Source organism: Umbelopsis ramanniana (genome assembly GCF_025399195.1).
Source record: "Umbelopsis ramanniana AG unplaced genomic scaffold K450scaffold_13, whole genome shotgun sequence".
NCBI classification, from domain to species: domain Eukaryota; kingdom Fungi; phylum Mucoromycota; class Umbelopsidomycetes; order Umbelopsidales; family Umbelopsidaceae; genus Umbelopsis; species Umbelopsis ramanniana.
The window spans coordinates 1-13,969 of NW_026252099.1; the positions used below are offsets into that span (position 1 = coordinate 1).

General features: G+C 43.8%; 8 protein-coding genes across 8 annotated transcripts; 6 read left to right on the forward strand and 2 right to left on the reverse strand.

Annotated features, from left to right (window-relative positions):
• The first annotated feature begins 18 nt into the window (after positions 1 to 18).
• On the forward strand, positions 19 to 491 carry K450DRAFT_230479 (uncharacterized protein). The gene has a single exon (XM_051587256.1). The coding sequence runs from the start codon at positions 161 to 163 to the stop codon at positions 410 to 412; it is 252 nt and encodes an 83-aa protein (XP_051446643.1). The 5' UTR covers positions 19 to 160; the 3' UTR covers positions 413 to 491.
• A 1-nt stretch (position 492) lies between these two features.
• On the forward strand, positions 493 to 1,780 carry K450DRAFT_230481 (uncharacterized protein). Its single transcript, XM_051587257.1, has 6 exons — positions 493 to 736; positions 829 to 955; positions 1,025 to 1,096; positions 1,164 to 1,217; positions 1,311 to 1,553; positions 1,624 to 1,780. Exons 1-6 carry the CDS (start codon positions 599 to 601, stop codon positions 1,644 to 1,646), a joined length of 657 nt encoding a protein of 218 aa, XP_051446644.1. The 5' UTR covers positions 493 to 598; the 3' UTR covers positions 1,647 to 1,780.
• On the reverse strand, positions 1,621 to 4,545 carry K450DRAFT_230487 (uncharacterized protein). The gene is made up of 7 exons (XM_051587258.1): positions 4,433 to 4,545; positions 4,231 to 4,365; positions 4,134 to 4,165; positions 3,975 to 4,059; positions 3,621 to 3,905; positions 3,305 to 3,554; positions 1,621 to 3,233 (listed from the first exon to the last, which is right to left on the reverse strand). Exons 1-7 carry the CDS (start codon positions 4,441 to 4,443, stop codon positions 1,914 to 1,916), a joined length of 2,118 nt encoding a protein of 705 aa, XP_051446645.1. The 5' UTR covers positions 4,444 to 4,545; the 3' UTR covers positions 1,621 to 1,913.
• K450DRAFT_230494 (uncharacterized protein) lies at positions 4,433 to 5,319 on the forward strand (the record flags this gene model as incomplete). The annotated part of the gene is made up of 3 exons (XM_051587259.1): positions 4,433 to 4,735; positions 4,822 to 4,985; positions 5,055 to 5,319. Coding segments are annotated over 3 exons (650 nt in total), but the record flags the coding sequence as incomplete, so codon positions are not given.
• Positions 5,228 to 7,496, forward strand: K450DRAFT_230498 (uncharacterized protein). Its single transcript, XM_051587260.1, has 5 exons — positions 5,228 to 5,473; positions 5,545 to 5,608; positions 5,676 to 6,759; positions 6,827 to 7,309; positions 7,379 to 7,496. Exons 1-5 carry the CDS (start codon positions 5,401 to 5,403, stop codon positions 7,400 to 7,402), a joined length of 1,728 nt encoding a protein of 575 aa, XP_051446647.1. The 5' UTR covers positions 5,228 to 5,400; the 3' UTR covers positions 7,403 to 7,496.
• Positions 7,497 to 7,863: 367 nt separating this feature from the next.
• Positions 7,864 to 9,011, forward strand: K450DRAFT_171786 (uncharacterized protein; the record flags this gene model as incomplete). Its single annotated transcript, XM_051584151.1, has 3 exons — positions 7,864 to 7,996; positions 8,064 to 8,185; positions 8,256 to 9,011. The coding sequence occupies 3 exons, from the start codon at positions 7,864 to 7,866 to the stop codon at positions 9,009 to 9,011; spliced, it is 1,011 nt and encodes a 336-aa protein (XP_051446648.1).
• Positions 9,012 to 9,595: 584 nt separating this feature from the next.
• On the reverse strand, positions 9,596 to 12,232 carry K450DRAFT_230506 (uncharacterized protein). Its single transcript, XM_051587261.1, has 10 exons — positions 12,083 to 12,232; positions 11,634 to 11,992; positions 11,278 to 11,568; positions 10,824 to 11,219; positions 10,620 to 10,757; positions 10,336 to 10,545; positions 10,214 to 10,263; positions 9,960 to 10,142; positions 9,819 to 9,877; positions 9,596 to 9,753 (listed from the first exon to the last, which is right to left on the reverse strand). Exons 1-10 carry the CDS (start codon positions 12,204 to 12,206, stop codon positions 9,629 to 9,631), a joined length of 1,935 nt encoding a protein of 644 aa, XP_051446649.1. The 5' UTR covers positions 12,207 to 12,232; the 3' UTR covers positions 9,596 to 9,628.
• A 28-nt stretch (positions 12,233 to 12,260) lies between these two features.
• On the forward strand, positions 12,261 to 13,822 carry K450DRAFT_230513 (uncharacterized protein). Its single transcript, XM_051587262.1, has 5 exons — positions 12,261 to 12,334; positions 12,401 to 12,652; positions 12,716 to 12,826; positions 12,902 to 13,412; positions 13,479 to 13,822. The coding sequence occupies exons 1-5, from the start codon at positions 12,273 to 12,275 to the stop codon at positions 13,686 to 13,688; spliced, it is 1,146 nt and encodes a 381-aa protein (XP_051446650.1). The 5' UTR covers positions 12,261 to 12,272; the 3' UTR covers positions 13,689 to 13,822.
• Positions 13,823 to 13,969: the final 147 nt, after the last annotated feature.

The following is a 13,969-nucleotide window of genomic DNA, read 5'->3' on the forward strand; positions in this document are numbered from 1 at the left end:
AAAAAAAAAAAAGTGTGGCCGTGAAGTTCTCCCGAAATGGATTGGCGCTCAGTTGCTATCATATCTTTAGGCTAAAAACGTACAAGAAACAGCCGATTTGAAGACGACCAAGGCGCATATACCCACGACATTGACCAAACTACGAGAACGTGGAAGCACAATGACTTCCACGAGCAACGAAAGCGAAGGGAGTACGGTCGTTAGTATCTGTGATTACAAGACGACGGACGATTATGCCAACAATAAAGGCAAAACAACGTATGGATCAGCGGATTTGGAACTCGGTGAAGATATCGCTTTACAAGCATTACGGATGGAGACCACAAGACAAGCTTTTGTGCGGATTGTAGTCTACTCAACCACCTTCAGTTTTTTACTCGCTACCTTACTGTTGATTACATACGTTATATAGATGTGATGAACCAAAAGTTAAACGATGACATAAAACTATATTTTTGGATTTCCTGGTATTTCTTTGGGCTTAAGCGTTCCAGTGGCCAAAAGTATCAGACGGGCCAAGCTAAGCCACACAATATAAGTGAGACTGCTTTTCATAGAAGCAGAATCACACCTTTACCCTCTTTGTTCAAGCTACAATATGTCCCGAGGAGGCCGTGGAGGAGGAAGAGGTGGTGGTCGTGGTGGTGGTAACCCTGCGATGGCCATGATGCCATTTGAATTGATGGGCGATCTCGGATCCGGTGGTTTATTCAATGTTCAAACCGACCTGTTTCCCGTAAGTATACTTGGACATAACTTTTTTTTTTATATATTAGTCGCGCGTAGGGATGCATTACGACGTTCTTAATGCTGATGATCTCACCATAGGAACGAGAAATTGCATACCCAAGAGCTCCTACAACTCGAGAAAAAGAACAATTAGCAGCATCCAAGTCATACCGACAAGCTCTAAAGTCAAGTGCTTTCTATCTCAGACCTCCCCCTCCACCTAAAGGTGAGCCTACCCATTAGATATCATCTCAAAAATGAGGCTCATTCTCTAACCTGTTAATACGTTCAATAGATATCGAGCGCTATTCAGATCGATACAAAGCAAATCTTGACAAACCGCCGTCGTTGCAAATCATTTCATCCAGTAAGACCTTGATTGAACTGCACGTTGGCTGGCGACACAATGTAGTAACCCTCATTTCCTTGTGCAGATACCTCGTTTTTTCCGGACGAGCTACACAGTATTCTTGATCCAAAGAAGAAAGGTATATGGCTCAATCTTGTTCTCTGCACAGTTTATGACCAACGACGTGCTGCGGCTCTCAACACTTTATTAACTGATTTTCTATTCTTTACAGTTAAAGCTCGCAAACAAACATACGATCAATCCAATGCATTGCGCGATTTGGACGCTCTCACTAACGAAGCAGAAAACGGCACCAAAGCTGGCGATGACGATGACGAAGATGAAGAGAAGGAAGGCCAAGGTTCTGGCGCGGAGGAAGAGGACTATGATGATGAAGAGGATCTGATTGACGATAATGACTATGGACAAAACTACTTTGATAACGGCGAAGGAGATGACGTTGACGATGATGATGGTATGTGGAACAAATAACGTGCGTGATGTTGACACTCCTGTGAAGCTTTTATATTGATTTTTTCTTATAGAGGGCGGTGGCGACTTTTACTAAGGATTATATTCACACCACATCGTTTATTTCATTTTTTATCGCATTTCACACTCAAAAGAATAACAAGCATTTCCCATCAACATCCAATCTTGCTAATCACTACTGTTTTTCTTTTCCCTTTTTTATCACACTATGCATGCGTTGCTGACCAAATGTTCACCAATCGAACACTATCTGTAAATTTAGAATAAAGGAAGTAAAAATATAGAAAACAATCGAAAAAGGCATCGGGGAGAAAAAAGGGTTGTTGAAGCTAATAATGTACATCTACTGTTTTTTCTTATCATTGGCTTCAAGAGCCTCAGCGGCACGATCGATACGTTTGAACTGCCAAGTCCAAGCAGCGTTGTAAAGGAAAGGTCGTAGATCAAATCGGTTATCGTCGGGACTGTAACTTTCAGCATGATACGATGGCGTCAGAGTAGTGAGCTTGTGACGATTAATGGAGTAGTAGAAGAAGAAACGCTTGACCTTGGCCGCCACCTCAGTGGGAGTGAGTGTACCGCCCCATTCGTGCACCAGCTTTGAAAACATGGAGAAAGGTCCACATTGACTGACTTTGCGCAAGCGTCCAAATATTGAAAGTTCGTTGTAGGTCATTCCCATGTCTACCTCATCGGACTGGACATAGTCAGCAGTAATGGGCTCAAGCTCAGCGGTAGGAGTAGCATTCAAGAAGTCAGCCAGAATGGGCATCTCGAACGCTGTCTCAGCATAGGCAATGAATCGCTTGAGATCAGTTTTACTGATGGCGCCAATAGGATTGATATCAGCACTGCTACAGTCGTACTTTGTCAAATAGCCTCTTAAACTTTCATCCACATTGGCACTGCCAAGAACGAGCAAGCTACCAGGCTTGTCGCGGCACCAAGGAAGCAGCTGGGCAAATAGATAGGCAAGGACCATGCGAAGACGAGCTTGAATATTCTGTAGAGCCAAGTTCTCGGTTTGTGATCCACCATGTACCTTATACTTTGGCGTTTTACCGGTGATATAGGAGAACAAGGTATGAATGGAACTGACCACAGCATCCATGTTCAGGTCAGTATGGTAACTCCCGATGACCTCTGCAAGCTTTTTAGCTCTGTCTCGTGTCTCCTGGCTGGAGTTTTCAGTACCCATATAGCAAGTATGGAACAAATGGTGAGCAAACTCTCTAGGATCCTTTGGTATGTAGTCTTCGCCTTGATTAGCAATACGACGGGCGTCCAAAATGACTTGCTGGTTACCTTCTTCGGCTGCACTCACTACAAGTCGACACATGGAAGCAACAATAGTGGCAGTTGCACAGCTGTCAATACCACCACTAAGGGGTAAGAAGAAGCCGCCGGTCTTAGATCGTCGAAGATAATCCCACATCCAGCATGCTGGTCCCAGAGCAATTTCTTCTTCTGGGGTGTGGTAGGTGGGTGGTCGAGGAGCATCTGGAGAAACACGAATATCAGCATCCAAGCTTGGTTGAGACAAGGCAATGTCGGCTTCAATGCGGGTATAAGCCTCAGACTTGCTGGCTTGAATTCCTCTGCTAGCTGTACGCGCGCGGAAAGCCCTGACATCTTCAATGTCAATGGTAGCAGTTACGACTTCCTATTGGAAAAAATAGGCTGGCATAAAAATTATGCCCAGTATCGTTTCAGTTGAATACTACATGTACATACCACATCCCGCAACGAGAACTGGGATCCTTGAGCTACAATTTGACCGTTCACAGCAATCAGGGCGCAGCCATCGTAATACAATCTGTCACCATCACAACCTTGTTGATTTGCATATAAGTATACACCGCCAAGTTTTTGAGTGGCTTCTTTGATGAGGTCAATTCTCGTGTTCAACTTGCGTAGTTCGTGATGACTGCCGCTGGAGTTTGTAAAGATTTCAACGCCATCCAGACCCATACCAATGTGTGGGCTATATAGCATTCATTCATGGTCAGTCTGAGGCGTAGTAATCGTAAGATAAAATTACTGGGCCTACCTTTGTGGTGTAAATAGCTCTTCGCATGTTTCACAACCAATACAAGTATCCTTAGCGCTGATGACAGCATCACCAAAAGGAACAGTTTTCTGACCAGTGATTTCCTGTATCATGCGAGGAAGGTAGTACTCCTCTACTTGCCTTTCCTTCACCCATGGGGTGAAATAACGCAATTCTCTGTAGTTTCCATCGTTAGCGAGGAACATCTTGGGGCGGATCAGAAGAATTTTACGATTGAGTACTACAATACGACAATTGTATTTTACAGTCTTGTGCATGACTGGCCTTATCGTCGAAATTTGTCATACTGTTAGCAGCTGTTGTTCCCGCCATGCGTTTAAATCGATTACTTACATGCCGATATCCAGCAAGATATCATCCGTTTCAGGAGAGCTCAAAATGGATGCAATCATTTCCCATGAGTGCAAATATGTATCACCTGTGGGGGAAGGCAAAGTATAAATGGTTTACGAAAAAATCGGGTTTAAATTGTATCCTGTAATGATAATTTACCTTCAAGAAAGTGATCAAAGCATCCATAGCCACTGCAACAGGGACAATGCGTAAATACATATTGATAATATGAATTGGTACAGATTGTCTCGCTCACGTTATTTCGAGTTCAGGGCCTACACGTAAGGTGGCACCTCGTTCTTTGGCAATACGAATACTACTTAAGATTCGTTCTAGATTTCCCGAGAAGTCGAGAGCCCACTGGTTCAGCGAGCATGTTGCTACTGTAATGCTTTAAATGGTGATGAGCTTCCATTAATAGTATAATACCAGCTGTGGGCTTAACTACCAGCACTTACAGATGACCCATGACGGGGTAAAGGCGAATGACCGCGGTTTCACTGTTCCCGCTTCACTGACAGGCAGTCCAATTCAAAGCCACCAGATTTTTTTAAAGGGCCCATTTCGGCAAAAAAAAAGTTCGATTCAAAGATCTACCATGTCACAGCCTACAGCCGATACCATTGACGACATTCTGTACTGTGCACGATACGGTGAATTCGATGAACTGAAGAATGCCAACTTTCCTGCAGAATTCTTCGCCGCTGCTGACGAGACCGGCAACACGGGATTGCACATGGCCTGCGCCAATGGTCACTTGGGTAAGAAATACTCCCAACATACTAGCCGGACTAGGAAAAACAACCGTTCGATTGATTAACTTGTTTACGGTTGGGATCGAAAATAGATATCGTCAAGTATGTAGTGGAGAAACTTGCTAGTCTCGATAATGTCACACAGTACATCAACAGTCAAAATGAACAAGGAAATACGCCGCTGCACTGGGCGGCGCTTAATGGTCATTTAGAGATCGTGCAGTTGTTGGTTAGCTCCTATGGAGCAGATATGAAGGTAAGCAATACCAATACTGACGATCAACAACCGGGATTTGTAGAAAGTTTATACCGGATTGGCCTTTAGATCAAAAACAAAGCTGGAAGATCTCCCATCTATGAGGCACAAGCATATAATCATGAAAAGGTTGCGGAATTTTTCCTTTCTACTATGGTTGAGGATGCAGAGGGAGACACTAGTGAAGACGTTCAAGATGTTGTAGAGCAAGGGCCTTCGTCAGGCAGCGGAACATCCCAAGTTACTGCTTAATCGTTTACATTTCCTTTTCGGGACCAATGTTTTCGCGGCTGCCAATAAGGCAAGCTGACAACCTCAAGTTGTTTGTTATTGCAACCTTTTACATTTTCTCTCCTCTTTCATATATAAAAACCTCTTCTTCATCTTCATTAAACACAAAGCACGTTTCATCACCATGGGTTATTGCAGTCGTTGTGGTGAAATCTCGTTTGGAGGAAAGTGCCGAAAGTGTGGCGGCCGCGCTGTCGGTGAGTATCGTCATGATGTGTTACTTCATATCGCTCCGTCTTATTGATTCGTTTGCCTTCGTATTCAATAGCTTCCATCGCTAACGGTCTTGGCTCTGAAAGTCAAGGCTCCGTTGTTGACCGCTGGCAGTCACAGTAAGGCTCACGATAGCTTCTTCTTTTAGATTATGAGTGTAGTTGCTGATAACTCTGATTCTTTCAGGTACGCTTCCAGTATCCTCGGATCACCAGAAGAAAAGCCTCAGAAAACAACCAGTACTCCAGCATTACTTAACCGTCAAGTGTCTAAAAGAGCGTCATACAGTGCTCGTTCTCCATCGCTCGCCGCCCGCCGTTGCTGCGCTAACTGTAGCAAACGCCTATATGTGGATACGCTTGCATTCGTTGAAGGCGATGCCACCCCTCAGCATTACTGCGCTGATTGCTACAACCGCCTTTACCTTAAAGGGTCTTGTCGACAATGCTTCAAGAATGTTTTCCGCAAAGACGCTCACGTCGAGCATAACGGTAAATACTGGCACCACGCTTGCTTCAACTGCCAAGGTTGCCGAAAGGCGCTTGGCGATCAACCTATGGTCGATCTAGCTGGAAGACCTTGCTGTGAACCTTGCCTTATGGCTCAAGAAGGACAAAAACATGCCAAGACAGCTAGCGTCCACAGCGCACGTAATTTGCCCTCACCTGATCAAGTACCCCCTTCTTCCCCAACCTTGAGCCGATATGACTCGATATCTTCTTTATCTTCGTTTGCCTCTTCAAATGCCTCACCGTTCATGAGACCCCGTCTCGACACTCGACTCTTTGACTCGAACGATTCCAATATCATGACCTCTCCCATTCATGAATCTCCACGAGATATCGTGTCCCGTGCTACAACCCCTGCATTGTCCCAGGCTTCTTCAGGCTCGGTTCGATCCATCGATAGTGTTGTTAGCAACGTCTCTTATCAGCCATTGGGAGGTGACAAGCCATCGCGTTACAACCGGCAACGAACCAATTCGATGCCTTCTCTAGCACAGGATATTCTTCATGGTCATCAGGATTCGGGAGAGAAGAAAGTTCCTCCCCCTAGCCTTCAGCGTCAACGCCGACAGTCTACTTACTTCGCTGATAAAGTGCAGCGCTGTCACGAATGTCATGATATTGCCAACGGCATTACAATCCGGTTGCCTAAAGCAGACGGATTTGAGATTTTCCATCAATCGTGTCTTCGTTGTGCTGGATGCAAAGACATTTTCACAGAATCGGATTACATAGCTGATGGAGATGCCATTTATCATCCACAGGTGAGTTCTCATAACCATGTAACGAGTAATTCTAAAAAATTTTAGGTACTAATTTGATTATCAATAGTGTCGATTGCCGGCTGTAGGTGGTGTTCGATGCGTTCAATGCTTCAAGGGAATAAGCGGAAAGTTCTTCAAGAATAACGGCAAAGCATATCATCCGGAATGTTTTACTTGCACGTCTTGTGTTCATGTGTTGGATCCCGGTCGACCCTTCTACGAAATTAAGGGCGAGGCATTCTGTGAGCCATGTACTCAAAACCGAACCAACAGAATTCAGACAGCACCAGTTAGTCCCATAGAAGATATTGATGCGACCTCCAAAATTTTTGCAAAGCGCACAAAAGCTCTTCCTCAGCTTGGCGGTACAAAGACATGTCCAAGATGCAGTAAAAGCGTAGGTTTTCTAGAGGAAACACCTGGACCTCGAGCTAGTCGATGGCATAAGAAATGTCTTACCTGTGGAGGATGCAAGAAGCAAATGGATTCTAGCGCCACCGTTCTAGAAGGTGACCGCGCAGAGTGGATACCGTTTTGTCGAGCATGTCGGGTAAGAATTATGGATTCTTTAACCCTACAGAGTAAAGTGAACTATCTGGCTAATTGATCATCTACACAGGGATTTGGCAGTGGTGGGCGATAAATCTTGAAAGGTACCAATCATAGACAAGCAAAGAAAAAAAATTGGGCCAGACATGCACTCTTTCAAAAAATTCATACCACTTAGTACACATTATTTTATGTATCGATAGCTTTTGTATCAGCCGTCGTTATCACCTCCTCAGTGTAAATCCTGTATATACAGTCTCTTTTCTTTTTAGTCTTACGAAATCAAAAATCATTACACTTATTATTGGTAGCTCTCTCTCTAAACTTTACTTGGGAAAATTTGAGTGCTTTTGATTGGACTGACAAAAGGCAGAGATCGATGAGCGCAGTCACTGAAAGGCTTTCGCTTCAGAAGCAACAAAAATTTTCCTGCAAAAAATTATCTTCTGTGTGTTTGCTTTGCTTTGACTTTATTCAGCTTCCAACCCGAGCGCGTCTCTTCCCCCATCGTCACCCTCCCAATCTTACCCGCGTGTCCCATCCTCCTTCTTCCTCATGTCCGACATTCCCTCTCCTGACCAAGAACAATACCCCTCTCCCACCCTGCAAAACCAACAGCAGGATTCGGACCTTCTCACTTTGAGAGCCCTGGTTTCCACCAAGGAAGCCGGTGTTATCATTGGTAAAAGTATGTAAAAATGATTTGAAGTTAAAATAGTCGAACTTCTATATTGACTTGATGAAACGCTTAATAGATGGCAAAAATGTTGCTGAGCTCAGGGACGCAACAGGTGTCAAGGCTGGCGTATCCAAAGTTGTCCAAGGCGTCCATGATCGAGTCTTGACTGTTGTCGGTTCTCTCAACAGCGTTGCCAAGGTGAGTTTACAAACAGAATAACCCGCCCGTTCGTTTCAGTCAATGTGTCCTGACCACTATTCAATGTTAGGCTTACGCCCTGATTGCCCAAACACTTCTCGATAACCCACTCTCCAGCCCTCCAGCCTCACCTACCGAGGTGAAGCAAGGAGGTGTAGCCTCGATCCGTTTGTTGATCTCGCATAATCTGATGGGAACTGTCATTGGCCGTCAAGGAGTCAAGATCAAGCACATTCAAGACATGTCCGGAGCGCGCATGATTGCATCCAAGGAGATGTTGCCTCAGTCAACTGAGCGTGTGGTCGAGGTGAAAGGTACTGTTGAAGCATTACAAATCGCTTTGACCGAAATTGGTCAGTGCTTGGTAGACGACAAGGAACGTGCGTTTGGAACCGTCCTTTACAACCCCACCAAGGCGACTCAATTCAGCAACGGTGACGGTCGACGTTCATCCATTACTCGTACTGGAAACGGATCCGACTTCAGCAATCCTTCCGGTGGTTCATCTGAGCGACGTTTGTCAACTTCATCACAGACTTTGGTCAACGATCCCAACTTGAGAACTCAAAACATTGCTATCCCAAGCGATATGGTCGGTTGCATCATTGGCAAGGGTGGATCCAAAATTTCAGAGATCCGTAGACTGTCTGGTTCACGTATCAGCATTGCCAAGTTACCACACAATGAAGCCGGCGAGCGCATGTTCACCATTCAAGGCACTGCTCAAGCCAACGAACGTGCATTGTACCTCCTCTACGCACAACTTGAGTCTGAGAAAGAACGACGACTCAAGGCTGCTCAGGAAGATGAATTGGACGCCAACTAAAAAGCCTTGTCTCCACTCTCCTATATTCCCTCTCCACGATAAACTCTTTTTTTTTTCATTGAGGAAGGAACATCTCCCATCCCAACCAACAACAACACCCCCAAAAAAAAAAATACAACAAAACAAAAATCATAAAAAATTAATACTTCCCTCTACCCCCCCTCCCTTTTGTCATGTTCTTTATGTCAACCATATATTGTCGAAATAACCCACTCTTCTTCCTCGCCATCGCACAGTGTATTCTGATAACACTCGTTCTGTTTCTGTTTATTTCTTCCTCCATTTCCCAACACTGCTTAAAAAACAAAAACAAAAACCCCCTCTGTCTACCCTAAAAAATCCTCCCTCCCTTTGCAATGACCAAATCATTCACATCGTTGCGTTTCGACATACAGTCTTGTTCCTTTTTCTTTTCCACTCCAAAATGTAAAGAAAACATAGCATTAAAACCGCACAGAAAGTATCTACGGGAAATCGACTGCTTCATAACCAAATTCTTTGTATTTGTGCACTACAGTACATCTATCCTAAAATTGCAATTAATGGTGTGAGGAACGTATATGTCGTTCTAACGATTGAGTTGTCATTTACAGTTCTTTTATGTGTTACGCTTCATCTTATTTCCGTGTAGAAACCTTTCCGTTGCTCTGCAGTTGATAGTCGGTAAACACTGTGTTCTTATCGGTTCCGATACTGACCATGGTATTTCCGGGGATGAAGAGAGTCCGCAGTACTTTATTGCCTACACAGTGGAATGGTTAGATAGTGTATCGAAATGGACCTACGTTGACTCCCAGTTCCACTTACTGTGTCCGTCCCAGCTGTAAGAAGGCCCGCCTTTGGCGACATCTTTGTATCGGAGGTCCCTAATGCGCCACACAAAAGCAGTATGTAAGACCCAGCCAGCTAGCTCAACAATGAGAAATTTTTTGTAGACATATCACATACCATATATGGATTTTATGATCCTGCATGTTGCCGCTCGCTACCGTCCAGCTATCGGGCTTCCAGTCTGGTCGCAGATATCTCGACACATTATCCGGCTCCGTGCACCCAAACATCAGGTCCAGTCCGCTGTCTTGGGGAACGCGTAGATCGTATAAGCGGAATTGATTTGTTCTTGTCGCCATGCTAAGTGGGACGGTTCATCAACTGCCAAAATTTTGCCACCGTTCGAAACATGTAATATCAGCGTTACTTACCATAACATTAGTAAGTGGGGGTTGACCGGATTGCTAAGTATATGATTAATCTAATCAAAAAGGAATGATTGAGTTCAGTCATGACAAATGTGATAGTTTCTTATTGGAAATGGACGACGTACGCGTTCGCCGATCTTAAATTCGCTACCAGAATTACCCAATGCAAGGTTATACCATGTCAGTTTGCAATCGGCTCCGCCAGAATACAAAGTCTGCGATAAATCATGGTAATGGAGTGATAAGACCTTTGAAGTATGTCTGCTATTAATAGGGGTAACGCTTGGATGTTGGTATTGACTGGCGGCGGAAGCTTTGTTGATTTCCCAAAGCATCTATTTCAGTGCATGGTAGTTAGTTCTTGGGTTGGTTGGGTCGACTTATAGTTTTTCTTCCATGAACATCTTACCAAACCGTGATCATTTCCTCCAGTCACGAACATTGAGGACACTTGTCCATCACTGTCCTCACTGTACTTTATACTTCCAATGGCCGTTACACCTTTCAGATGTGGCCTCGGTGCAAGTGACTGTACATCAGTATTATACTTGTTGAAGGAAAAGTCTGTTAGCCAGTCATTTAATGAATAGTAATACATATATCCCAATTGTACCTCTATATCATCCTTCAGATTCATCAAGAGCATTTGTGACTGTGAATGATGAATTCCATCTTTGTGAGCAACCGGGACGGCAAGAGTATCAGGAGTTACCCAGCATAAATCCTCTGCCCATGTTTCGATATTCAATCGAGATTTGTCGATAGTATTCACTATGGTACGTTTTTTACTATTCCACAAGTAGACGCTACCGCCTAAGCAAGATGAAACCATCAGGTGGTTGAGGTGTTTCGCCTGAGGTGCAGTGTTGTATATCAAACTGCGAGGCTTCCGCATATATGTCACTTTAGCTTTCTTTTGATCAATTTGGAAAAGTAAATCCAGTTTGTCAGAAGACGCAAGTTTGACATTATCAATAGTAACAGCCACTGGTGTCGAAGGAGGGATTTCCTGTGAATAAGTTTTAGTATCAAGGTATTTGAACAGTCCATTCAAACAAGTTACGTACCTTGGGACGTTTGGATTGTTCATTGATCGATGGCTGATGAATGGATATACTGCTGTGTTTACGCTTGGAGTTTGTAGGTTCTTGAAGTAATCTACCGGATTCATTTTCTGATGATTCTCCTTTGATCGCTGATGGTTTTGCGCGAGATCTTGGATCAGGACTATCAGAAAAGAAATGTTCTGCCATGACTCGCATGGTTTTCTCTAAAGTTCTGCATGTCTTTTGAATATTTTTGGCGGCATTCGATGCTTTTCGATTGTATTGCTCGTATCGGCCGCGCAACCTTTCAAGCTAAACAAAGTCATATATTAATAAAGTCTAAGCTTTTCAACACCATCGCAAAGGGGGATCATTACCTTGTGTATCATGTCATGAACTTGACCTTGCGATTTAAGTGGGTGCCGCAGCATGTACTCAAAACTCATAGGAAGCTCATCTTCACTATCATCGAGGTTCTCGTCGTCGCTGTCATCATCTTCGTCGCTAGAACTATTGTCTTCGTCGTCCCTTATTGGTCGCACAGTCATCTGGAGAGATTTACTGCGATTTTTGTCTTTATATGGCACTGGCTGATTTTTGTAATTGGTTTTTTGGACTGAATTCGTTTGATGGTATCCATCATGTTGTGTTTGTGGCTGCTCATATCTCTTGTCCGCCGGGATATGGTAACGCTCGTATTCCGTCTCATTATGACTTGGCGTAGGGTTGGCGAATGCTGAATAAATGAAAAGGAGCCATAAGTTTTCAATATTGTGAACCTTAAAGCACAAACGGTGCTTCGTTGAAAAAAAGTGAATAGGCTTACAGTGCGCAGGCGATCGTGTGTCAATGCTGGAAAATCGACCTTTTAAGGAGGAAGAGGACAAAAGAGACGCAGGGATCATGGAGGGTATGTCATACGACGACGACGATGAAAGGTCGTTTGACATGCTGAGTGATTCAAAGTGCAAAGGACAAACCTTCGGTCGTGACTGGGCTTTCACTGCAACTCGATCATGACCACGGACCGCGAAGAATTATACAACACATTATGCTCCATTATAAGCAATCATAGCCTGTACATCTCTGTTCTTATGTCTCTTTCTATTTGATTTACGTCTTTATATTTATCTTCCTCTGCCAGAAATGAACTTGGAATCCTTCCAGCAATCCCCGATGAAGCGGAGAGATCGACAAACGAATACTACCCATTTATCTTCCTTGAGAACAATCTCGGTATACCCCTCCCAGTTGTTCACCATATTATAGCCTACTCTAGCTCTGAGTTTATGAAGCATCGGCAGCAGAAGGATCAAAAAAATCTCGAAGACCTCGAGCTATCTTCGAAGGTACTTTTCATGGTTAACCCAGATCATTATTCCGCAGCCAACACGAGGTGAGTCAAGTCACGTAATGGCGAATGGTGTTCCACAGCAAGCTACTAATAGCATCAAATTAGAAAATCCCTTGTCCAAAGCAACATAGTGGATGCTCAGAAGGAATTGGCTCTCGTAGATCTCATGTTCACTATCCCAAAGCACTCAAAAAGTTCTATAGCATGGCATCACAGGTGATTACTTTCACTACGTCGCTGGCAGTTGATATGTCAGACTAAATTTAACAAAGAATACTACCAAAAAAAAAGGAAATGGATACAGAATTACTTGATAAAGGAGAAGGGCCAGGCCCTGGATTTCGATCGAGAATTTAGTCTATGCGAGCGAACGGCCACACTATATCCCAGAAACTACTATGCCTGGACATACCGATCTTGGCTCTTAACACGGATCCCTCATATTAAACGCCATGAAGAATACGAAAGGTCGCGACAGTGGGTCGCATCGCACATCAGCGATCACTCTGGACTTCAGCATCTGCAACGTTGCCTACGTTTATCCTTAGGAACATTACATATCAAAGTTCATCTTAGCTGGCTGAGAGAACAGCTAAAGCGATACCCCGGACACGAATCTCTGTGGTGCCATTTGCGATATTGCGCATATCTGGCTGCTGCTAAAAAGGTTCTGGAGTACAAGACTGAGCCGGCTTTCATAGAAGATGTATTGAAAATCTGCAAGGACTCTGATGTGGAGGATGAAAATATTCAGAAACAACTGCAACTTGCCTTGAGATATGGGCTATGGATAACCCATTTGGTAAGTACTGAATTTTTATAGAATCCATGGTTTGTGACCCAAGGTTCGCTAATTGCGCTGGAACAGGTTGAACATTATGGATTGGGTGACGCTGATTTGAGAGCTTGGGCTGATTTAGCTATGCACATGTATACCAAAGAGCTCGAAAAACTGGCTGACCAGTCGACATTCTATAAATTATTCCAAGGATGGTCATGTCACGCTGCTAAAAAACAGCAAGCAACTTCTTCAGAATACTATAAGCGGCTACCGAGCGACGGCGACAATGAAGCATGAGCTATATGCACTTTTAGGACCAATGAACTGTTTTTACAAAAAAAATAGCTAACTGTACTTTTATTCTTCATGAAGGATGCATCATTTACTAAATTTACTAAATTTACTAAATTTGATAATGCCAAGCAAATAGGGTAAATAATATAGTACATGGGTATTGTTGCTAATTGTGAATAGTAACTAGGCTTCGCATGAGATACCATTGCAAACAAAGTCGTGAGCGAACTTATATCGGCAATAATTAGGAGGAATTACTTGCATTCCGTATGATCGACTCTTTC